Below are 20,523 nucleotides of genomic sequence, written 5' to 3'. Positions count from 1 at the left end.
CTGAAATCATCGATGATACAATGTTGGCAAACTAATTCCGTAGGCATGACTGTAGGATGAGATAATCTACATGTATGCCCATAGGGACCTACTTCATTCTTGAATGGATGCAAGAATGAGTAATTTGTTATCTCTACTCTGGGGAAATCTACACAGTTAGTGCATTAGAGGCATACCGCCGGACATGAGTTCTGTTTCAGTCCTCTCAATTCACAAAATACAAGTCAAAATGAATATAAATGTATCACTAAATATTGTAGAGAATTATTGTACTACATGGAGGCCTAAGTAAATATTATTGTCGTCAGCCTCTTCGAAAGTGATGAATGCTATGCATGGCCAAAAGCGGGCGCACTTGTACATATACATTATTATGAATACACCCCACATCGCGAACGACTTAGCGCGATCTTGGGGCCACGCCAAAGCCAAAGAAAAGCATTTTCATCTGAATCTGTTTGGCCTATACCTCCATTAGTCCAACATGTCGGCAACCGCGAATGGAGTTGATCCTGCGCTAGTTACCAGGATTGTAGACAGAGTTAAATCCCAAGGAATTTTCGATCAATTTCGTCGTGATTGCCTTGGCGATGTGGACACAAAGGTAAGCGCAGCTCAGCCGTGGGCTGTGTATCGTGTATGAGATGGAACCTGGGACTGGGTCCATCACTGACACTGCTGGTCCATAGACCATCATCTTATTCTTATCCCAGGCTGTAGCAAGTGGGCCTGTACAGAGAATGAATTTATTATAAGGTACTAATAATGATCTGACTCATGATCAGGTTGGAGGCATTTTAGGAATAACCGAAAACCCCTTTTGTACTAGTACGATCACGACTACGTAGTAAATTTCCGAGGCCGAGGCATAAATATGTGCGAGGCCGGCCGCAAACATAAACACCCACACGGTAGTGAGTATGTGGGAATACGTTAAAATGTTCCCCACCACGCATTGCACACTGACCGCACTGCCACAAGCCACTGGCGGCTCTGCACTTTTTTAACTAGACAATGCTGATGTGATCCTGCCAGACTTGGACATTTTGGGTGCAGTGTGCTGGTGTGGTGTGAGAGCCTCTTGACTCTTGATGCAATAATCCCTTGTCGCAGCTCTTGAGTCTTACATAATACTCTTACTCAAAGATTTACTTGGCCTGGTTCGATGATTAGAGTTCTATGCCGCTCTCGTGCAGTTAGGCAGAAAAATCTGTCTTGTTAATGTTACTAACGTTCGAAGTCTAAAGTAGACATAATACTACAATACTAGATTCTAGTAAAAAGTAAAATGTTAGTGTCTGTTTCAATGTTTGGAGGAGTTTTAGTAATAGTAGTAGGCCCAGATCTAATGCAAACAGGACCAGCTCATCATGGCATTAATAATTAATTCGACCACAACACCGTCCAAAAGTCGACCGCCTGCTACATGTGGAAACCAATTAACTAATAATCTAAAATGCCCATTTCTACACCTAGGTTTGTAGGTCAATAGCCTGAGGGCTGAGGGACATTGTTTTGCTCAGGGATTGGATTTCAACCATGTACCTGGGCGTGGGCCCCCTTTCATGAGATGTTTGGATAGCAACTCTTGCTGGAGTGATAACTTTCCATAACAACAGCCACTCAGGAAGCTGGATTCTTGTCCATACCATGACAATTGCCATTCCAGCAAGAGTTGCCATCCAATTAGTATCATATCAACTTTTAATCAAATGGGGCCCATGCATGCTGATAACAAAATTCCAGAAGAAAGAAGAAGCTAAAAAATGTAATGCTAGATTTGTGAACAGGTCAAGTATTGAATGGCAAATGTATGCTTATCAATGAAAAACAAATATTGCCAAGTTTTCATTAATGTCATTTCATTATTGAGTCAAAGTAGCATTACTATTCCAGGCCTGTTAAATGTTGTGTCAATTGCATTACTAACATACCATTTTTCAAGTCTGTCAGTTCTAAATAAACTTGATAGTGTCATTTTTTCTGTCTTTGCAGCCAGCATATCAGAACCTGCGATCAAGGGTGGAAGGTTATGTTTCCACTTTCCTAGCAAAATTCACATGGACTCCTGACATGAACAAAAACCATCTGAGGAACAGCCTGAGACGACAAATCACCGAGTGAGTGGAATGGATACACTGTTTAATGTGTGTAATTGCCTGTGATTTAAAACTGCATGTGTACATTTTGTATCTTCCCCAGTGAGGTAAGGCAGCACTTCACACTGGCACTGGTCCGACAGTCCCTGACCAGTAAAAGTCGCTGTCGGACCAGTAACTTTTTTGGGAATTGACCACTGGTAAAAGATGGAAAATTAGGTACCTACTGATCTAACAGACAGGTCGGACTAGAAGAAAAAATGGGTGAGTGTGCAGTCCTGGGTAAGGTATACCATCATGTTTTGCAGTGGGGTCATCCGCAAATAAAATGAAATACCTTGACCCTGCCCCCCCCAAAAAAAACAACAACAACAACAACAAAACATATATATATATATATATATATATATATATATATATATATATATAAATAGATAAATAAATAAGATAAGATATTGCACCCCATGTGTGCACTTGTGCGATATCACAAGTGAAGTGCACACATTCACGCAAGACCCTGGCTGCCAGATTGGGCCGTGAAAACTTCAGGCTCGAGATGTTCTCAATGGTGCTATATTGGCTGACCTTTTAACGTTTGATAAAACATTGAATGAGCTGTGATCCAAAGATATAAATTTTCAACCAGTATATTTAGTACAGTGTTGAGGCAAACGCATGTTTGACTTACATCTGAGGTTTAATTATCAGTATGTACCTTTTTTTTATCACACTTAGAATCTCACACAGCTTTTTAGGATTTCACTCACAGCTTTAAATAGCATGTTACCATTTCACACTAAAAACTCCTTGAAATAATGTGCTGATTAAATTTCAGATCAGAGATGCTCGCTTCGGGAGTCGAGAGAATCATTGAACAAGTTGTGGATGCCCAGGTACAACACATATTTCTCCCCCGCATAGAGGCAGTCGTCAAAGAGTACCTCCACAGTGACAACAAATCTTCTACCAGTGGTGATCCCAAAGTTGCGGAGACTTTCAAAGCAGTGGATGGCAGCTCTGTCACCCCTCAGCCAGGTGAGCACTTTGGGATTACCGTTAGGATAGGGATTATGTGAGCTGAAAACATGACAACACAGTACCAGAGGTAGATAAGACTACACCTTTAACTCCTGTAAACATTTGAATTTTTGTGGTACATTAATTTTCGCTTATTTTGCGCTAATTTTGGCTAGTGCGAATTCTAAAGCCCGCGAAAATATCTGTAATGTTGAAGCAGCACTATTTTAATGATAGTGCAGCTGAATGTGGGTTTTTAAGACATCTTGTTTTGTACATTTGGAAAGTGAAAACAGACCAAAAAAAAAAACCTCTGCCAAGAAATTTACACTGCTAAATAGACATATTAACCATAACAAGAAATTGTCACACCAGTTTTGTATTAAACAAAATGTTGCATATTTTGTAACTTGAAGATTACTCTCAAATAGAATGATGTTATTTACACAAGGGTATGAATGATGTCAACTGTAATGTTGAAGTACAATTTATGTCAGTGAGAAAAAGGATAGAATAGCAAGACTACCGTCATCAACTGCCATGCATAAATCTGTCATGTCGAGTAATATTCTGCACTGTCAAAGAAGATTTGTATCAGCAAGTCATCAAGTCAACCTCAAATCATCATGACTTGGCTGAGTGAAAACTGTATTAACTTTTTTCCACAGTGATCTGAGTTTGAATCTGATTTTTCCACATAATGGCCATATACCGGTAAGTTGTAAAGTGTCCCGATGGTTAATGTTGGGTTAATAGATTTGACATACAAGACATGTAGAGTAGGTTTGCTATCTGTGGTTGTTTCTATAGGAAGCAGTGGCCAAAGTTCAAGTCCAGTAGTTCCTGGTGTGAAGGGATCCCCAGCTGATAGCCCCCACATCGCATGGGGCACATCGCCTCTTCAGACCCCAGTTTCCCAGCCAAAACCACCCCCACTTCCAGGTGAAATTCTTGATCATCCTCTCCCTCCACCTCTGCCCGAGACGAGTTCTATTCAGGAGCAGCCAAAGCCACCTCCTCTTCCCAAAGCAAAGGAAGCTTCTCCCCCTCCACTTCCACCAAGCATCGTCCCGGAAAGGAGGCGAACCTCTTCAGTGTCATCAACCCCAAGTCTGGATTCAGTGTCCTCCGGCCCACTGAGCATTAACAGTGATGATGGCCAACTCTCAGAGAAACCCAAAGCAAGTGAGGAAAAGGCACAACCTGTCACAACTACACCTCCAGCAAAAGCAACGCCAGCAAAGGCACCCCCGCTAAAGAAGAGAATCAGTATTGTGAAGAAGGTGGTCGTTAGGAAAGCTGATGGCACCAAGGTTGTCAGGGTAATTAGGATGGACCCAACCAAAGCTACAGCCAAGAAGCTACTTATGAAGGCTGCAGCTAGAGCATCAGGAGAGCAAGGAAGCACGCCCAGAGGGAAAACTTCCTCTCCGTCAAATGTACCAGTCGCTAGTGTGGATGAAAGCAGTAAGGATTCTGTGGGAGAACAGAATCCAGAAAAGGAATCGATTTCCCCCGCTGATGAGATTCCAAGTCCGGAATACACTCCCACACTTGGCAAGAGGAAGCATTCTTCAAGCACGGGGAGCCTCAAAGGCATCCTTTTAGACAGAGCAGGTCATCAGACACCAACTGCCAGTGAGGTTGACTCCCCACCCCCGAGCAAAACAGCTCTCAAGGAGCCAGGAATTTTCTCCAGAGACGAGACGCTGTCGACGCAGATGTCGTCAGACAGTGAGAAAACTCCGTGGGAGGAGGACCTGTTATCCAAGCATCTTGAAGATGTGTCCTCACCAGGCTCGGCACTGGACGATGAAGACAAGACAAAAGACGCTGATAAGGATGACGAAAACAAGACGAAAGACGCTGATAAGGATAATGAAAACAAGACAAAAGACGTTGATAAGGATGATGACAGCAGAGACTTCTTCCCTGAAGACATCCCGGACCACATGTCTGACTCAGACAGCCACGTGTCGGACGTGACCGTCAGTTCTGTCCACACCAGTGATCTGTCATCATTTGATGACAAGATTAGCTCCTCATCGAGTTCATCTGCCAGCAGTGACGAAAGTGGTGGAGAGGATACTGATGATTACAGTGCGAAAAAAGGTAAGCACTTTGAGCTTTGTTTCAATGTTTATCGGGGAGAATGAAACATCGAGAAGAGTTATGAAATTTATATTCTCTTTTTCCATGGTAAGCATTGTTTTTGATGCACTGGGTATTATTTAGACATCCAGACTGTTACTGACATTGCAAAAGTTTGTAGGCAAGGAAGGGGTATAGATGAAGCTGATTACAAATTCAGTAGAAAATTCATGATAAACCAGAGGTATCAACAGTGGTAGATTTTGGCATTAAAATCACAAGATACTTCCATTGTAATTACTCAGATTGCTATTAGGCTGATTTTAATGATTAATTCATGAATTCATGTGTTTGTGAATAGACACACTGTATCTATGTGCATCCATAGATACATGTATATGGAAGTATGTCTATGGATATTTGTATGTGGATATTTGTATATATCTCACATTTTTATTCAGTTATTGTCAGTGGTTTATGGTGGGGGGGGGGGGAGGCTGCTCTGAGTTCATGTGTGATGTGAAAAGTAATTGCTCGTGTGATATACTGAAACCCTGCTGACTGTGAAAACTGAGTTTTGTGCTGCTTGACTTGTTCATCCAGCAGCAGCTAAGCCAGAGGCTGAGACCAAAGACAGTGTGCCAAAGTCCATCGCGATGCTGCTGGCATCGAAGACGAACCCCGAGCGCAGCGTCTCCCCTGCCTCATCGGGCGGGAAATCCTCACCTCGCCCTGGAGAAGCGAGATGGAAGAGGCAGTACATGAGTGACAGCGAAGACGAAGCCACCAAGGCAGAGAGAAGGAAAAAAGCCGTAAGAAGCAATCAGTTTCCTTTGGACAAATTATGCTCATTCATGTTCCATTCTTGGCTGCCTTCATGTCACATACCTTTGTAGTGTTCTTTGTGCCTATGTAGAATCGATCCTATCCCAGCAGGTCAGATTTTAATTCTTCTTTTTTTTTTTCAGTAGAAAGTAGTGCTATTTATCCCTTACGTATTAAAGACCAAAACAGCAGTGAAGGTCCCTGTCATTTGAGCAAGTGTCTCATAGAAAAGTAATGATAGATGTATGCACGATTGGGGATTAGAGCATGGTTATTTTTACTTTAACTCCCATTGGTCATTATGGTTTGAGATTCTGTCTCTGGCTTCACAGCTTGCTTATCATAATTTTTTTGGTCATAGGTTTAAGTGCTCTCATATGTTTGCATATCTCATCACATATATACATCCTACACGGGTGCGATAACTGGGATCATGTGGGGGGAAAAATGACATTTTTAGATCCTCCAAGTAAGAGCAGTGAGCTGGAATAGGGAGGGAGTGTATTCGGGTGAATCCTCAAGTCACAACATCTATTGTTTATACTCTTGTGTCGTGAAACAGGAAACCAAAGCATGGATTGCTCAGCACCACAGTTCACATGGAGCCAAAGCCCAGAAGGTGCTCACTAACGCCTTCTCCTAAATACGTGTGACATGAAATTGCAGTTTGTATTAATCAACCTCAGCAACCCTAAAGGTTGGGATGAGTCTTTTTTAAAATTTTCTCTCTTTTCTTCTTCTTTTTCCCATTCAATTCACCCACTTTGTCAGTCATCAAAAAATTTCTTTAACAGCAGGGAATATATTTTCAAGATTGGTGTGAATCAGGCATTATATACTCTGTTGTCACATACATCTGCATCAACAATTTGCTCTTCCAGCACTCTTTCCTATGGGACACATCTCAAATGGAGACCAATTTTCAGCATTTCACTTTTACTTGGCATTCAGCTCTGTGATGTATTCATTTCAATACAGTTCCCTTGCATTTTTTTCTCTATTTTTGGTGGAAATATTGTCAAAGAACCGTTTTTCGTCAAGTGTCGTCATCGTTGTTCTGTCATGGCAGCTTTCAAAAATAGTTGCAACATCAATTAGTTTGCAAGGTGCCTGAAATTATTTTGAGGGCTTCTCCCCCCTGCCTAGATTCAAATATCTGTACTGTCATAGAATGCTTCTATACCAAAAGGAAAGAGATATTACGAAGGTGATGGGTTTTCCCCTATCCAAGCCTAATCGTCAATAGATGTTCAACTACTCACAAACAGGACTTGGGAAGATGCAGAACAGATAAAGTTAAAGGGGAATGATACCCGAATGTACGTGTGGATTGAGTCAATGCAGCAATATCAGTAGAACACGTTAGTGAAGTTTGAGGAAAATTGGAATATCCTTCAAACATCCATGCGTTTTTTAAGTTTAGGTGCAGTCCTCACTATGACAGGACACTTGTACACAGATGTCACATATGGACGATGATATAATGAAAATATAATGAGAATTCCACAAAGTTTCATCTTATATTAAAAGTACATATTTCCTTGACTTGTTACTGTCATATGTTAATTGTATTATTGTCCCACTGTTTTCTGAAAGAGGAGAGCCAAGTGCTGCATAAATGCTAGAAAAGCAAAAAATATTATTAATTTCTTTAAAATATATTTTCTCCATATTGTCCAAACAAAATGTCTGAAAATGTAGTCTTCTCAGCCAGCAATAATAGTACTCAGTCTTTCAAAATGTATACATTTTCATTTGATTGTCCAGTTTACCTCAAACTTCAGTGTTCCACTGATAGTACTTAATTCCCTCAATCCACATATTTGGGTTTGATTTTCCCTTTCAGCAAGGAAACGAAGTATTGATGCTCATGAAGGAGTGTAATGATATACACTTTCCTTTCTTTAAGTATCAGAAACATCTTCTAAAAGTTGACACAATGGTGCGCCTTAGATTAATACCTTGAAAGCGTGTCTCATAATAGTGAGGCAAATGAGATATCACCCCCCCCCTCCAAAAAAAAAAAAAAAAAACCTCTTGACACAATGACATTTTGCCATGATGTATGCTTGCTGATTCGCAACTTTAAGTTTTCCGTGTGACTGGATGCACATTTTACTTTTGTAAAGAAATGTCTGCTTGGTAGTTATATTTTTTGTTATTTCTATGTCTTAAAGTGGAACCCCAAATTTGTAAATTGACCTCCTCAAATAGAGTAAATCAAACAAAGATAACATGGCACAGCAAAGTTAGATTCAATGGCCCAAATTCACGAAGGAGGTATAAATGAAACCGTGGTTTAAACCATGGGCAATTTGTATGGAGCGCCAAGTGTCACATGGCCTATTTGGTTACGAAATCAGTCATTTCGTAATGAAATAGGCTGCTGAATTATTGACCCAAAGATGGATTTTGCAAAAGTTTTTTATACAATTAACCATTTGGAGAGCCATCTAAAGCACTGACATTGTCTTGTCTAATTCTGAATAGTTGGATTATGATCATTATCTTTGATATAAAGCTCTAAACTTCCATCACATTATAAAGTTCTAATGAAACTTGTACTGACCCGTGTATTTGATTTTACTCCATTTATTATAGTCAACTTAAACATGAAGTGGCTTTTCACGTTAAGTTATGTGCTCAAAATACAAATCTCATCCATAGATAAGCATTGTCTCAGCTGGATAAAGCACTGTGGCATTTCTAGTGAAAGACATTTCTTCATTCTCTACATCACCAGTTGCTTTCATTGAACTGCATGTGCAACAAAATTCAGTTAAAATACCACAAGAATCAAATTAAAGTCATTCTTAATGGAACATTACCATATACGGTAGATTCAATTTTTGTCACACTAGCTCTGTTCTTTTGCAAACGTCAATGCTGTTAAAGTAGTATTCCACACAATTTCACGTTTTATCATCAGCTACTGAACGGCTAGACTAACCTTTAGAATTTGCTTTGATAAACTGTAAAACAAATTGTGATGTGCACAACGATGTACTTCACTTTATAAAAAACCCCTACATATTTCATTGAAGTGGGAATTATAGATAAGAAGATTTTTTTTTCTTAATTTGTGCCTTAATGGGTTCTTTTGCACTTACTTTTTTTGTTTGTTTGCATTTTTAATGAAGTAAACGTTTTTGGCCTCCGCAGAGATATAAAAATTGTTGCACCCAAGAAGAATAAGTGAAACCGTTAATGGTGGTCAAACTTGTAGCCATGCTGTTTAATTTTGCTCTATATACTACTGCCAACTTGAGCATGGTTTAGATTTGCCATTTGCTGCACAGTGCAGGAAAGGTGGCGATGGAAAAAAATGTTTTTGTTTGTTTTTTTTTTTTTTGCAGTGTCACTCACTGTGTGTGTTTATGCATGATTATATATATATATATATATATATATTTTATTATTATTATTCCACTCTAACAGCTTCACTGTTTGTTTGTTTGTTTTTATCCTTCACTCAGTCATTGTGTTTTGCTTATCGTTTACATTTCCATGGCTTTTCTTTTCTTTTTCATTACTGGGTATATTTCTGTTCACTTTGATATCCTGGCGTAGATGATTTCTTTGATATTCCTTTGAATATCGTACATACTCGTCCCCACATTTTGACGAATTGCTGTGTATTTTAACATTGATAGCAATTTTGAGTGAAATTACTAACTGAGTGAAGAACAAGCGTGACATGCACATGCAGCTGTGTTGTCTACTGGGGGTGTGTGAGGATTGAGTTTTTAATAGTAATAAGTACTGTCTTAGCCTACCTAGATTCTTTAGAACTTAAACGTATGTTTGTTTTATGGCATTTAATGGCATTTGAGGAAATGATTGCTTTTGTATAGTGCTATCCAATCATGTCATACCTTCGAAAACGGGGAAATAAGACAGGTTTTGTCTTTTTATTGTTGTCTATGTCATTTTTGCATACAACTAAATGCATAATTTTTTTTTTTAATCCACTCTCTCTCAAGCCACTCACAGTGTAACTTTCTAATGATCCTTTGTGAATGATACTTTGTTTTAAGCAACATTTGATAATTCACTTTTAAGTTTAAAGTACAAAATTCATAACAATACAATGCTGTAGGACAGGCTGCTACAGCGTGTTAAGGCGATACCCTTTCATACTTGGCTTTGGCTTTGTAATTGAGATTTGAAACCATTGTTGTATATTTGTAGTGCAAATTACCCTTGACTGTGTAAATCATAATCAAACATGGCCAAAGGGAGGTCTTTAGGTTACACAATGTCATGATAGAAAAAAACTTTCTTTTAACAGTATAAAAGGTTATCTTGAGAGAAGAAGATATTAGGTTTTCAGCAAATACTCAGACACTACATGTGATGACTTCAACTACAATTTGTACATGGTAAAACATCAAAAATTTGTACCAATAAAACAATATATTCTTTTTTCTGTTTAGGGAACAAAGTTTTATCCATCGGCTAAATAATGCCTCAAAAATTAAAAGAAAATCAATGTCAAGGAGCAATGCACATTTGTACTGGTCATCAGTGGTGCTATTTTAAGCTGGTATTTGACATACTGTTCTGATGTCAACAGTTACTTGCGCACAGGAAAAAAAAAAGAAAAAAAGATGTAAAGAGCCTTACAAATACATGTGGACTTCATGTTTGAAATGTGGCTCCAACATCACTAAAATCTTAAACATGCGAGAGTGATGCATATTTTTCTGTTTTTGTTTTATTTTCCTGGGCAACACAAATTTTCTCAAAGCAAAAATCATAAAAATTCTAGTTATTTATCCTCACTCTGCATGTGACTGTAGGAAGGTGACGTCTCTTCGTTTATGTGTGTGTGTGTTTTTTTTTTTTTTTTTTGGGGGGGGGGTGGGGTTATTAGTCTTTTTAAGCTCTTTGAAGGGATACATAGACAAATCAATAATTGTCCCCGCCGAACGAGTTCGAGCAGGGGACTATGAAACGGGCTCCGTACGTGTGTGTGTCCGTGTGTCCGTCCGTCCGTCCGTCCGTCCGTGTGTCTGTCCGTCCGTGTGTCCGTGTGTGCGTCCGTGTGTGATCAAAATCTTCAATTTGCTACTTCTCTGTCATTTATGAGCCAATTTTGATTCTGTTTGCTTTATATGATAGCACTACATGGGAGCTTTGAAACTTCTACACAGAACTTCAGTCGTGACCTTTGACCTTGACCTTTGACCTATATTGTACATTTTGCTACAAAATGCTACTCCTTCGCCATTTCTAACCCGATTTCGATTCCGTTTGCTTTATGTGATGGCACTAGGTGAGGGCTTCAAAACTTCTACACAGAATTTTGACCTTTGCCTTCTTTGACCTTTGACCTTGATTTTTGAGCTATATTGTACATTTTGCTACAAAATGCTACTCCTTCGCCATTTCTATCCGATTTTGATTCCGTTTGCTTTATGTGATGGCACTAGGTGAGGGCTTCAAAACCTCTACACAGAATTTTGACCTTTGCCTTCTTTGACCTTTGACCTTGATTTTTGACCTTTATTGCACATTTTGCTACAAAATGCTACTCCTTCGCCATTTCTAACCCGATTTTGATTCCGTTTGCTTTATGTGATGGCACTAGGTGAGGGCTTCAAAACTTCTACACAGAATTTTGACCTTTGCCTTCTTTGACCTTTGACCTTGATTTTTGACCTGTATTGTACATTGGCTACAAAATGCTACTTCCGGCGGGGACATATATTACGCACCGCGTAATTTCTACTTTTCCTTGTTCAAGTGGTGGAAGTAAATTTTTTTTTTGGCAAAATTTTGTGGCTGTCTCAGAATTGGATCATTCTGGCCTGAAATGAGCTCATGTGGCAAAATATATAATTGTCATTTCATTTTGCTTATATTGCATTTACTCAAAAAATTATGAAGTAATCTTATGGCAACTGTTAGAGATGCATAAAGCATTCACAAGATATAAAAAGGCGATATTTAGGAAATGCTGTTGCTGCGATGTAACATATTACATATTTTAGTTACTTAGTGCCATCTTGGGACAAAATATGAAAAAGCTTGCAAGCACAGAGAAAGACAAACGTTGTGCTATTGCCGCGCATGTCTATTTTATTCCATGTTCCACATATCTGTTTTCGCCTTGCGTTCCAGACATGATTTCATAAATGCACAGTTGAACTTTGAACTCTGTCTATCAAATATCTCATAACAATTATCAAGGGCGAAGGAACAATGCAGAGATTGAGTTTCCTGTGTACGGAGGCAAAATAAGTATGAGTTGTGACATTAAGTGTAGCTGAACAATTACTGTGTGCAGAAATGAACACTGAGGACCAAGTTCTACATTTCCTAGTGACATAAAATGTAGCTGGACTTTTTCAAGCAATACTGAGGATAGTATCTTCAGCAAAATGTTATATTTTTTCTGCCATTAATTCCCTCTATTTTCTTTCAAATGATGTCAATAAGGTAGCAAAATATAAAACATACATGTAGCTTTTTTGCATGTTTTACATTGCTAGTTGTGATTATGTAATACATAGCCATTGATATAAAAGCATTATATGTTCTATTCTTTTCTCATTTTCTTGTCTCGCTGTCTAAGGCTGAGGCCAAAGAGGAGAGAGCACGGCGTCGGCAGCAGATGAAAGAAGAAAGAGACAAGGAACATGGAGAGAGCCCCACAGAACAAGGTCAGCATTCAGTCATTTGATAGTCAAGACACTTTGCTCCATGTATTTCATAGAGGATTGATAGTCTCATATTGTCAATGTATTCAACCAATGGTCCTTTACCAAAAATTAGATCTGAAAACACTCAGAAGTGGAGAGGTTCAAATAGTACTTTGTCCATAAATGAAAAAACAAACAAACATTAACAGCATAGTGTGGCTTGCTTTCAGCTCAAATCAAACGAGAAGTGACATATAGGCAGTTATTGAAGTTGGCAGTTGCCGATACATGCAGTTTGTTTGATGCCTTTGCACACTTTTCGTGTATAAATCAAGAATTTAATCACACTCTGAATGTTGCTTCTAGATATCAAATACAGAAAATTGTGAATACTACAGTAGCACTCCTGATGATATATACAGTGCAGCAATTTGTAAATTTTGCCCCATCAAATCTGTCCTGCTTTACAAAGTGCTTCGCTTGTGTTTATCATGCAAATTTTCCTTTGTGGGATATGAAAGAATCACTGCTTCAGGAATGTGAATGAAGCTCTCTCTTAATGCCATTACATTGAGGCTACTGTAGGCTTTATGATCTTTGCTTGTCTTGTCCTCTGTCCATTTGTCTGTCGACATGGATAACCATTTAGATGTGGTTAGCTGATTACAGCTTCTTTTGTGAGGTCAAAGGTAAATTTGTCATAGTGGAAGGTCATATGGGGTATAAACAATTAAATAGCTGGGGTTAACATTTTGTTTGTCATTTCAGTTTTCTTTGTAATAGATCTCAGTTTGGCTATTTTGTCCTAGCCTAGACATTTTGCCATGGTAAATATGATGAAATTGGAAGAAACTGTAAAAACCTGGGATTTCGCTAAGAATAATGTATTTGCTAGGGGTTGAATTCAAGATTTTGAATACTTTTGTTGAAACATTTTGTTTATGTTATTCAAGTCAGTTATCCTTCTACGAATTGTGTGTGAAAACTTATACATGTTCTTTTGTTTCTCCAGAAAAACGAAGGCAGAAGCAAGGAAAGCTTGAGGAAGAGGCTGGCGACAACAGACTCTCAAAGGAACAACTCAAGGAGCAGAAGCTGCAGGAGAAGAGGCGCGAAGCCAAGCGACAGCGCAGCCTCCTCTCGCAGAGTGACGCCAGTGATGCCCAGCAGGTGCCCGAGGTGTCTCCCACAGATGGGGAGTTACAGAGCAAGGTGCCAGTCCCCTTGCCGCCGATCTTCAGGCAGGGGATCTTCTGCATTGAGAGGAGGAAGGCACTGGTGCCCTTCCATTACCTGCTTTCGTTCAACCTGACCCAGAAGCAGATGCTGAAGAAGAGCCAGGTGAGAGCCAAGCTGCTCCTCTCACGATCCAAGGAGGAGAAAGATGGCAAGAAGACGTACTGCAGGTTTTCGTTCCAGATTGCGACAGGTAAGGGGAAGAAAACGCCGCGCTGGAGGGAGGAATCCTCCAGGAGGAAACAACGGTTGCAGGACGAGGAGGAGGAGGAGCTACTGAAGACAGTCCCAGTTGCCACAGCTATGACCGATGACAGCATGGCCAGCAAAGCTGAACAGAGCACAAGCCCTATCCCCTCTGAACATGCAAAGTCTTCATCTGTTGCTGACATGGAGACAGGCATATTGCAGGAAGATGCCGAAAATCTTGTAGGAAAAGCCATAGGGACTGATGTTGGTGAATCATCAAAGTTGCAAGAAGAAGCTATCACAGATTTCCCTGATACTAATGAAGGTGCGAAGATTGACTCCCCGGCTGAGGCTGACACGGGACCTGTGGAGGAGAAACCACCCTGTGAGGAAAAGAAAGAGATTCTGGTAGAATCATTGAGTTTGCCAATATCTGATACTGGTGTGGATGATGATTCAAAGACAGTGGGAGAAGGGATTGAGAACTCAGTGGCAGAAGAAACTCCTAGTTCTGAGGGCAGTGCTGCCATAGTGGAAAAAGGACCGAATGGTGAAGAAACTGTGCCTAAGGATAGTGCGTCTGATATTGCTCAGCATCAAATGACAGATGTCTCAGAAGCTAAGGAGTCTTTACCCACTTCTCCTCCTAGTGTCTGTAAAGTTGAGCCCAAAGATGATGCGTCCGAGACTGACCCACACCAAACAACCAATGTCCTAGAGGCTAAGGAGCTCTCACCTGCTTCTCCTTCAAGTGTGCTTACAGAGCTAACTGCTGAACTTGCTACAAAGCCTATGGATGCAAACACATTGAAAGAGACTGGAGAATGTGAGGCTCTTGAATCTGGAGATATGAAACAATCTATGGAAAAAGAAGTTGAAGAGGAGCAGAGTGAGGGTAGCAAAACAATTTTGCCAAAGGATGAGACAGGAGCAGAGCTTGGGGAACACAATGAGACAGAAACTCAAAGTTTGACCACAGCAGAGGAGAGGACAGGGATTGCGTCTGTTGTGGAATTAGAGAGGGAAGAGATATCAAGTGATGAGTGTGAATTTGAGGAGTCTGACAAGACAAATCTAGAGAGCCATTCAGCAGCCAGCAGGAAGCCCCTACCCCTGTCATCTATTTTCCAGCAAACAGAAGCCATTTCATCTGATGAAGAACTCGTTGATATCACTACACCCAGCCAGAGCTCAAAGAAGTCCAGGGACCAGAGAGAAGAAGCTCCTTCAGAAGGGGAAGTAGAAGAAGATGTTTTACCCTTGCATGAAGAATCAATTACAAAGGTGACAGAGGATATTTCTGGAGATGAACTGTCTGATGACCCAGCCATGGCCAACCCTCCTACCCCTACGATGGATGAGCCCACCGAGTTTGAAGGACTCAAGGATGAGAGGAGTGATGGACAGCAAGCTATTCCCATTGTCCTTGTCCACAGTCCAAAGGGAGGTGGTCGTGGCTCCATCAGAGGAGTGATCCATGGAAGTTCTTCCCAATCCCCTAGTGATGCCGATGGACAAAGGAGGAGGGAAGGCACTCCAAAACCTGGGGAAGGAGAGGAGACCAGCAGACTAACAAGGAAGAATGAAGAAATTGAAGAAGGGGAGTTAGATGCAGACATGGAGGAGGGTGAAGTGCCTGATGAGAAAGACAGAAAATCCCTGAGTCAGTCAGGTTACAGGGAGTTGGGGAATCAGGAAGCGGAAGAAGAGGAAGGAGACTATGGGAAAAAGTCCCGCAGGAGAGCATATTCCCCTCACCCATCAAAAGAAGACGAGTACTTCCACTATGGTCGAATGAAGCGTTCACGCCACCAGTCCCCATCACCAACCCAGTCCGTGCCATCGTCAGATCCGGACTTGGAGCAAGCAAAACCTGCCACCAGGAAGCGCACGAGGTCTGGCGGCGCTCTGCACAAGGATATGCAAGGAGCTGGCCCCAGCAAGGAACCAGAGGGTGGCCGTGTGCCATCCGCCCTGATGGAGCGTAGATCATCCCGCTTCTCCCGCAGAGTGTCCCCTCCCCGCAGGTACTCCCCCAGTGAGTCGAGAGTGCCGCCCAAGGTGAAAAGCCACCGACAAAGCCCGCCTCCCGCTGCTCCACCTTCGTCTGCGAGACATGAGACCACACCACCCCCACAGCCTCAGCAACATCGTCATTTCACGCGGAGGATGAGTGGCAGGGACGAAGAGAGGAGATCACACCGGTATGAGGACATGTATTATTACGACAGTAAGCGATCTCGCACGAATCCCAGTCCTGCATCTGCTACAGGCAAGCACACGAAAAGGACTTCAACCGAAGAAAGGAAAAGGAAAAGATAAGATATGTACAATGTACATGTCTTCAAACACCCCTCAAAAAGATTAAAACAGAAAACAACCGTAAGTTATTTTTGTGATCAAAGAGTTAGCATGATTATGTGTCAATGTCAATTGGATTTATTTTCAGATGCAAATTTGCAGATGTAATTGTTGAATTCTGCACATTTATTTTCAGAATTATGCCCTCATTGCAAATTAATGATTGGAGAGCAATGTGTAATGGTAAAACTGTCTAGGAAATGCAAGTTCTCGTGTATGATCCAGGATATTTTTAGTTGATGAATGTGGCACTATCTTCTATAATGGTCCATCTTTGTACTTCCAAATGAAGTTCCATGAGTCCTTTATTTTTTTTTCCAATGTTTTGCTTCTTTTCTGCAGTTTTTGTATGTGGTAACAGCATTTGGAGTTTGATCTTAACTCCAGTGGTAGCCTCTCTCTTTATGTGAAGAACAGTTTGGTACTCAACAGTTAGGAAATATACTTGCCCCAAAAGACATTACTAAACATATGAGTTGTCATTATTTCCATCATGTGTGCAACCATTTCTGCCAAATACAGTATATGCATTTAATCGATTGAATGTGATACAAGTGTAATCTGCAACAATTTTTTTTTTTTTTTTTTTTTTTTTTTTTTTTTACTTCCCGAGGAGGTAAAAAGAATAAATGAAAAGCCATTTATGAAGCATAGAATGCCCAGGTTGCTCTTGTATCTGAATGTGGAATATGTGTGGCACAAGCTTTTACTACATTTGCAAGGCTAACATTTTAGATATATTTCTCCAAAGCTTTACAAAGATCCATTTCCCATTACCATGGATACCATACTTACTCTTTTGATAGATATCTAGTCACATTTCTTTACTTCTACATATATCTAAAAGGATAGAGAAGACAAATGTGCAAAGATATGTAAACCAAGGAATGCATTTAAAGTCAGTCAAAAAAAAAAAAATGTATTTCAATATATGTTGTACTTTTAATCATAAAATACCCTGTTCATCTTTAGCTCACGTCTACTTGGGTGCTGCATTCATTAAAGGCACAGTGCCAGGCATGTGTATTCACACAGTGAACATTTTACACAGTCATTGGCTGTACCTACTGATCGTGGTGGATTGTATTGAATGCATGACTTGGTTTTATGGTCGAGGTAATCCTAACATCTCAGTGTGGCTGACTTGTCTGTGTGTCTTTTGCTAGAATCAACCACTGTTATTCATCCTTCGTGTCGTCAAATGTGGCTGAAAACTCTTTGCACACATTGAAGGTTGGAGTATTGCTCTAGATGTTGATATTTAGTTTTGCGTATTCTCACCGAGACAGAATGTGCCTTTAAACCATTGACAGGCAAAATGTAATTTGACAAAGCCATATGTGACTGTGCATCACAAAACCAACAAAAAGTCGCACCCCTTGATTTTACATGAGGATTCAGAAAAGGTGAAATGGGTCAACCAAGTCAATCTTGAGTTTTCAATATTTTCTGAAAGAGCTATCCTTCTTCTACGTTATTCTTTAGTTTGGGATCGTAACATGAAAGGGAAAGTGTGTTTTCAGCTGTTTTTCTACAACCCTTTTTTGGGGAGAGTAGAATGATCAGGTACGTCTTAGAGCCCCCTTTTCATTTCTTGAAATCCTTTGCACGCTCTTCACTTTCAAGTGTAATAACTTTTGAAAGGATAATATTACTGCTTTGAAAGTTGACATTAATCATAAACAGAATGTGTTAATAGAGCATGCTCCATTTCATCTTAATCTAATAATCCCTTCATTGTTGTTGCTCTAGTGGTTTACATCCTGTGGTTTGTCCCTTTCATCACACAGCTAGCATGGCTTGGTCAAGATTAAGTAGTTGAATAGTCCCATAGACCCTGTACTTCAGAGACTCTTTTCTCAGTTCACACTTTTCCAGAATGTGTACTATCTTTCGAGTATTTAGATAGGTTAGGGAGTCCATTTGAATTGAGTTATACATTATTTTAAAGCTTAGATTCTGCTCTTTCAGAATCTGCCCTTAACTAAAAATCCATGTTTGGCGACTTTTTGTTGGTTTTGTGATGCAGGGTCACATATTGCTTCCCAGATTGTACTAAAATTCCTTTGAACACTGGTGTTTTCATTGAGTTGGTATGAAACGAATATGTACAGTAATTCTTCACAACAGTTGGCATACACAGAACCAGAGAAAGTGTGTTGACTTAAAGCGAACAAAGTTGATGATATGCAACTGTCTGCAACTAGTCATTTACACAGAGGTAAGGACCAATGTCTTTTAGGTCACGCATACATGTGATAGCAGGATGTTATGAAATTGACTGCTGATCAATAAACCCTTGGAATTTCTTTTTCTTTGAACTTTATACCCTATACTTTATATTTCAAGATGGAGGCCCTCTGAAATAAAGTGAAGGGCAATGTTAGCTGTGAGTCCACGAAGTAAAGCATGCACATGGATTTACAGGCCTATATTGTTGGCTGAGAACCAGGACTTTATCCTTTTTTTTTATTGGGGGAGGGGGGTATTAGCTTATTAGTATCGTGTTGTAGAGCTCGATCTCCTCTACATTGTGTTGTCAATTTGGAATTAATCTATTTCCAGTGAAATGTTCAGTATTGGAAACGTGTGGGTGCTATTCTACCTTACATTTAGAACAATGCTTATAATCGACCCACTTTACTTTTTGTTTCATAAAAATTGATGGATTCGTTTGTATTCACGCTCAAATCTTCAAATGTGATAACGCCCGTCTGGACCTCAGCTGACAATATGTGTGTTCAGCTATGTGAACATCCTTTTATAATACTGTGATCAAAACACTTCAGGCACAATATCTCTCTCCTGGTTGTAAATTGCTCCTCATAAAACCATGGCTGTCATCGTAGCAGGTATTTAGAAGCATATAAAATGAAAGAGATATGGAGAGTTTTTCTCCAGTCTTACAAACAGTCAGTAACAGCCAACAAGATGGCACATGTCATGGAGCGTGACGAACACACCTACACCTGCACTAGACACTATCTCGAACACACAGACAGAAAAACCGCTACAATCACAATGCTAAGCATTCTTGTCCTGTTTTATGTTTTTATTCATAAAGTAAATAAATATCTGTTGACCTATGCTAGGTAATTGATGTACGATATCCTTAGTCAGGACCGTTAAATCATGTCAACATATGCAATTTTTTTTTTTTTTTTTGTTGACCTGGGTAAAAAGGTTTGTGTACAATAACTAAGTGTGAAAAGACAGCACTTTTTCATTGTATTGACTGCAGCAGTTCGTTGACGTACACAAGATCAGCTTATGCATGGTTTTACTGTATTGGTCATAAGAGAATTCATTGCATGGATGTTTGTTGAAACAGGGTGGATTGCATCAAAATTGTTTAGAAAGCTTGCAGCATCAGAAAACGAACATTATTGCTGAGTTTACTCTCAAGAGTATATGTAAAAACTACAGAGCAAGAAAGGAAATGAGGAGTATTAAGTTACATTTTAGGTTGAGTTTTCTGTTCCTATCAATATATAGGACCTATGGCTGAAGTACAGTGTATTTTTAGGAATTGTTCAGGTGATGCCTAGTGCTGATAATGATCCAAGGGAACATACTCAGTAATGTTATGGAACTTTACCAATGTTGTCAAATGTATTACTGAATACATAATATTATGTATGCCAATTACAAAATTGAAACAGGTTAATGTAAAAAATAAAAAAAAAATGATAATAGTAATAAATAAAAGATACAGAATACAATATGCAGATATTAATTGAAAATGATATATTTTTGAAGGAAGGGCTGAGATGAGAAATCAAGAGGGAGGTGGGGAAAGAAAGAAAAGCAGAGGGAGGTGTGAAATACGGTACAGTGCACTCCCGTTATAACAAAATGCTCGGGACCGGCAGTTTTCTTTCGTTACAACAAAATTTCGTTATGACTGAACAAATACAATATATAACGAAGACAAGGAAGCCACTAATATATTATATTCTGTTTGTTGAATACTCGTCATACACTGGAAAGCTTTGTGAACAATAAAACAAACAGTTATTCAATTTCAGATTATTGTAATACAATAATGCAAGTTCCCC

At 39.8% G+C, this 20,523-nt stretch overlaps 1 protein-coding gene across 1 annotated transcript; it reads left to right on the top strand.

Annotated features, from left to right (window-relative positions):
- Positions 1–396: 396 nt before the first annotated feature.
- Positions 397–16,725, top strand: LOC139728790 (uncharacterized). Its single transcript, XM_071639730.1, has 8 exons — positions 397–604; positions 1,996–2,120; positions 2,935–3,134; positions 3,927–5,228; positions 5,814–6,019; positions 6,595–6,651; positions 12,613–12,700; positions 13,692–16,725. Exons 1-8 carry the CDS (start codon positions 485–487, stop codon positions 16,424–16,426), a joined length of 4,833 nt encoding a protein of 1,610 aa, XP_071495831.1. The 5' UTR covers positions 397–484; the 3' UTR covers positions 16,427–16,725.
- Positions 16,726–20,523: the final 3,798 nt, after the last annotated feature.

This window comes from Diadema antillarum, unplaced genomic scaffold (assembly GCF_040938485.1).
Source record: "Diadema antillarum isolate AM-2024a unplaced genomic scaffold, OU_Dant_1.0 seq00000201_RagTag, whole genome shotgun sequence".
NCBI classification, from domain to species: domain Eukaryota; kingdom Metazoa; phylum Echinodermata; class Echinoidea; order Diadematoida; family Diadematidae; genus Diadema; species Diadema antillarum.
The sequence above is the reverse complement of the archived record's forward strand: the minus strand, read 5'-3'. Positions and strand labels throughout refer to the sequence as shown.

Excerpts from the sequence above, each read along its gene's own strand:
- LOC139728790 (XM_071639730.1), top strand. The coding sequence starts at position 485 with ATGTCGGCAACCGCGAATGGAGTTGATCCTGCGCTAGTTACCAGGATT. Across the intron at positions 605-1,995 it reads TTGGCGATGTGGACACAAAG|CCAGCATATCAGAACCTGCG; the intron begins GTAAGCGCAGCT and ends CTGTCTTTGCAG. Across the intron at positions 6,652-12,612 it reads ATGGAGCCAAAGCCCAGAAG|GCTGAGGCCAAAGAGGAGAG; the intron begins GTGCTCACTAAC and ends TCGCTGTCTAAG.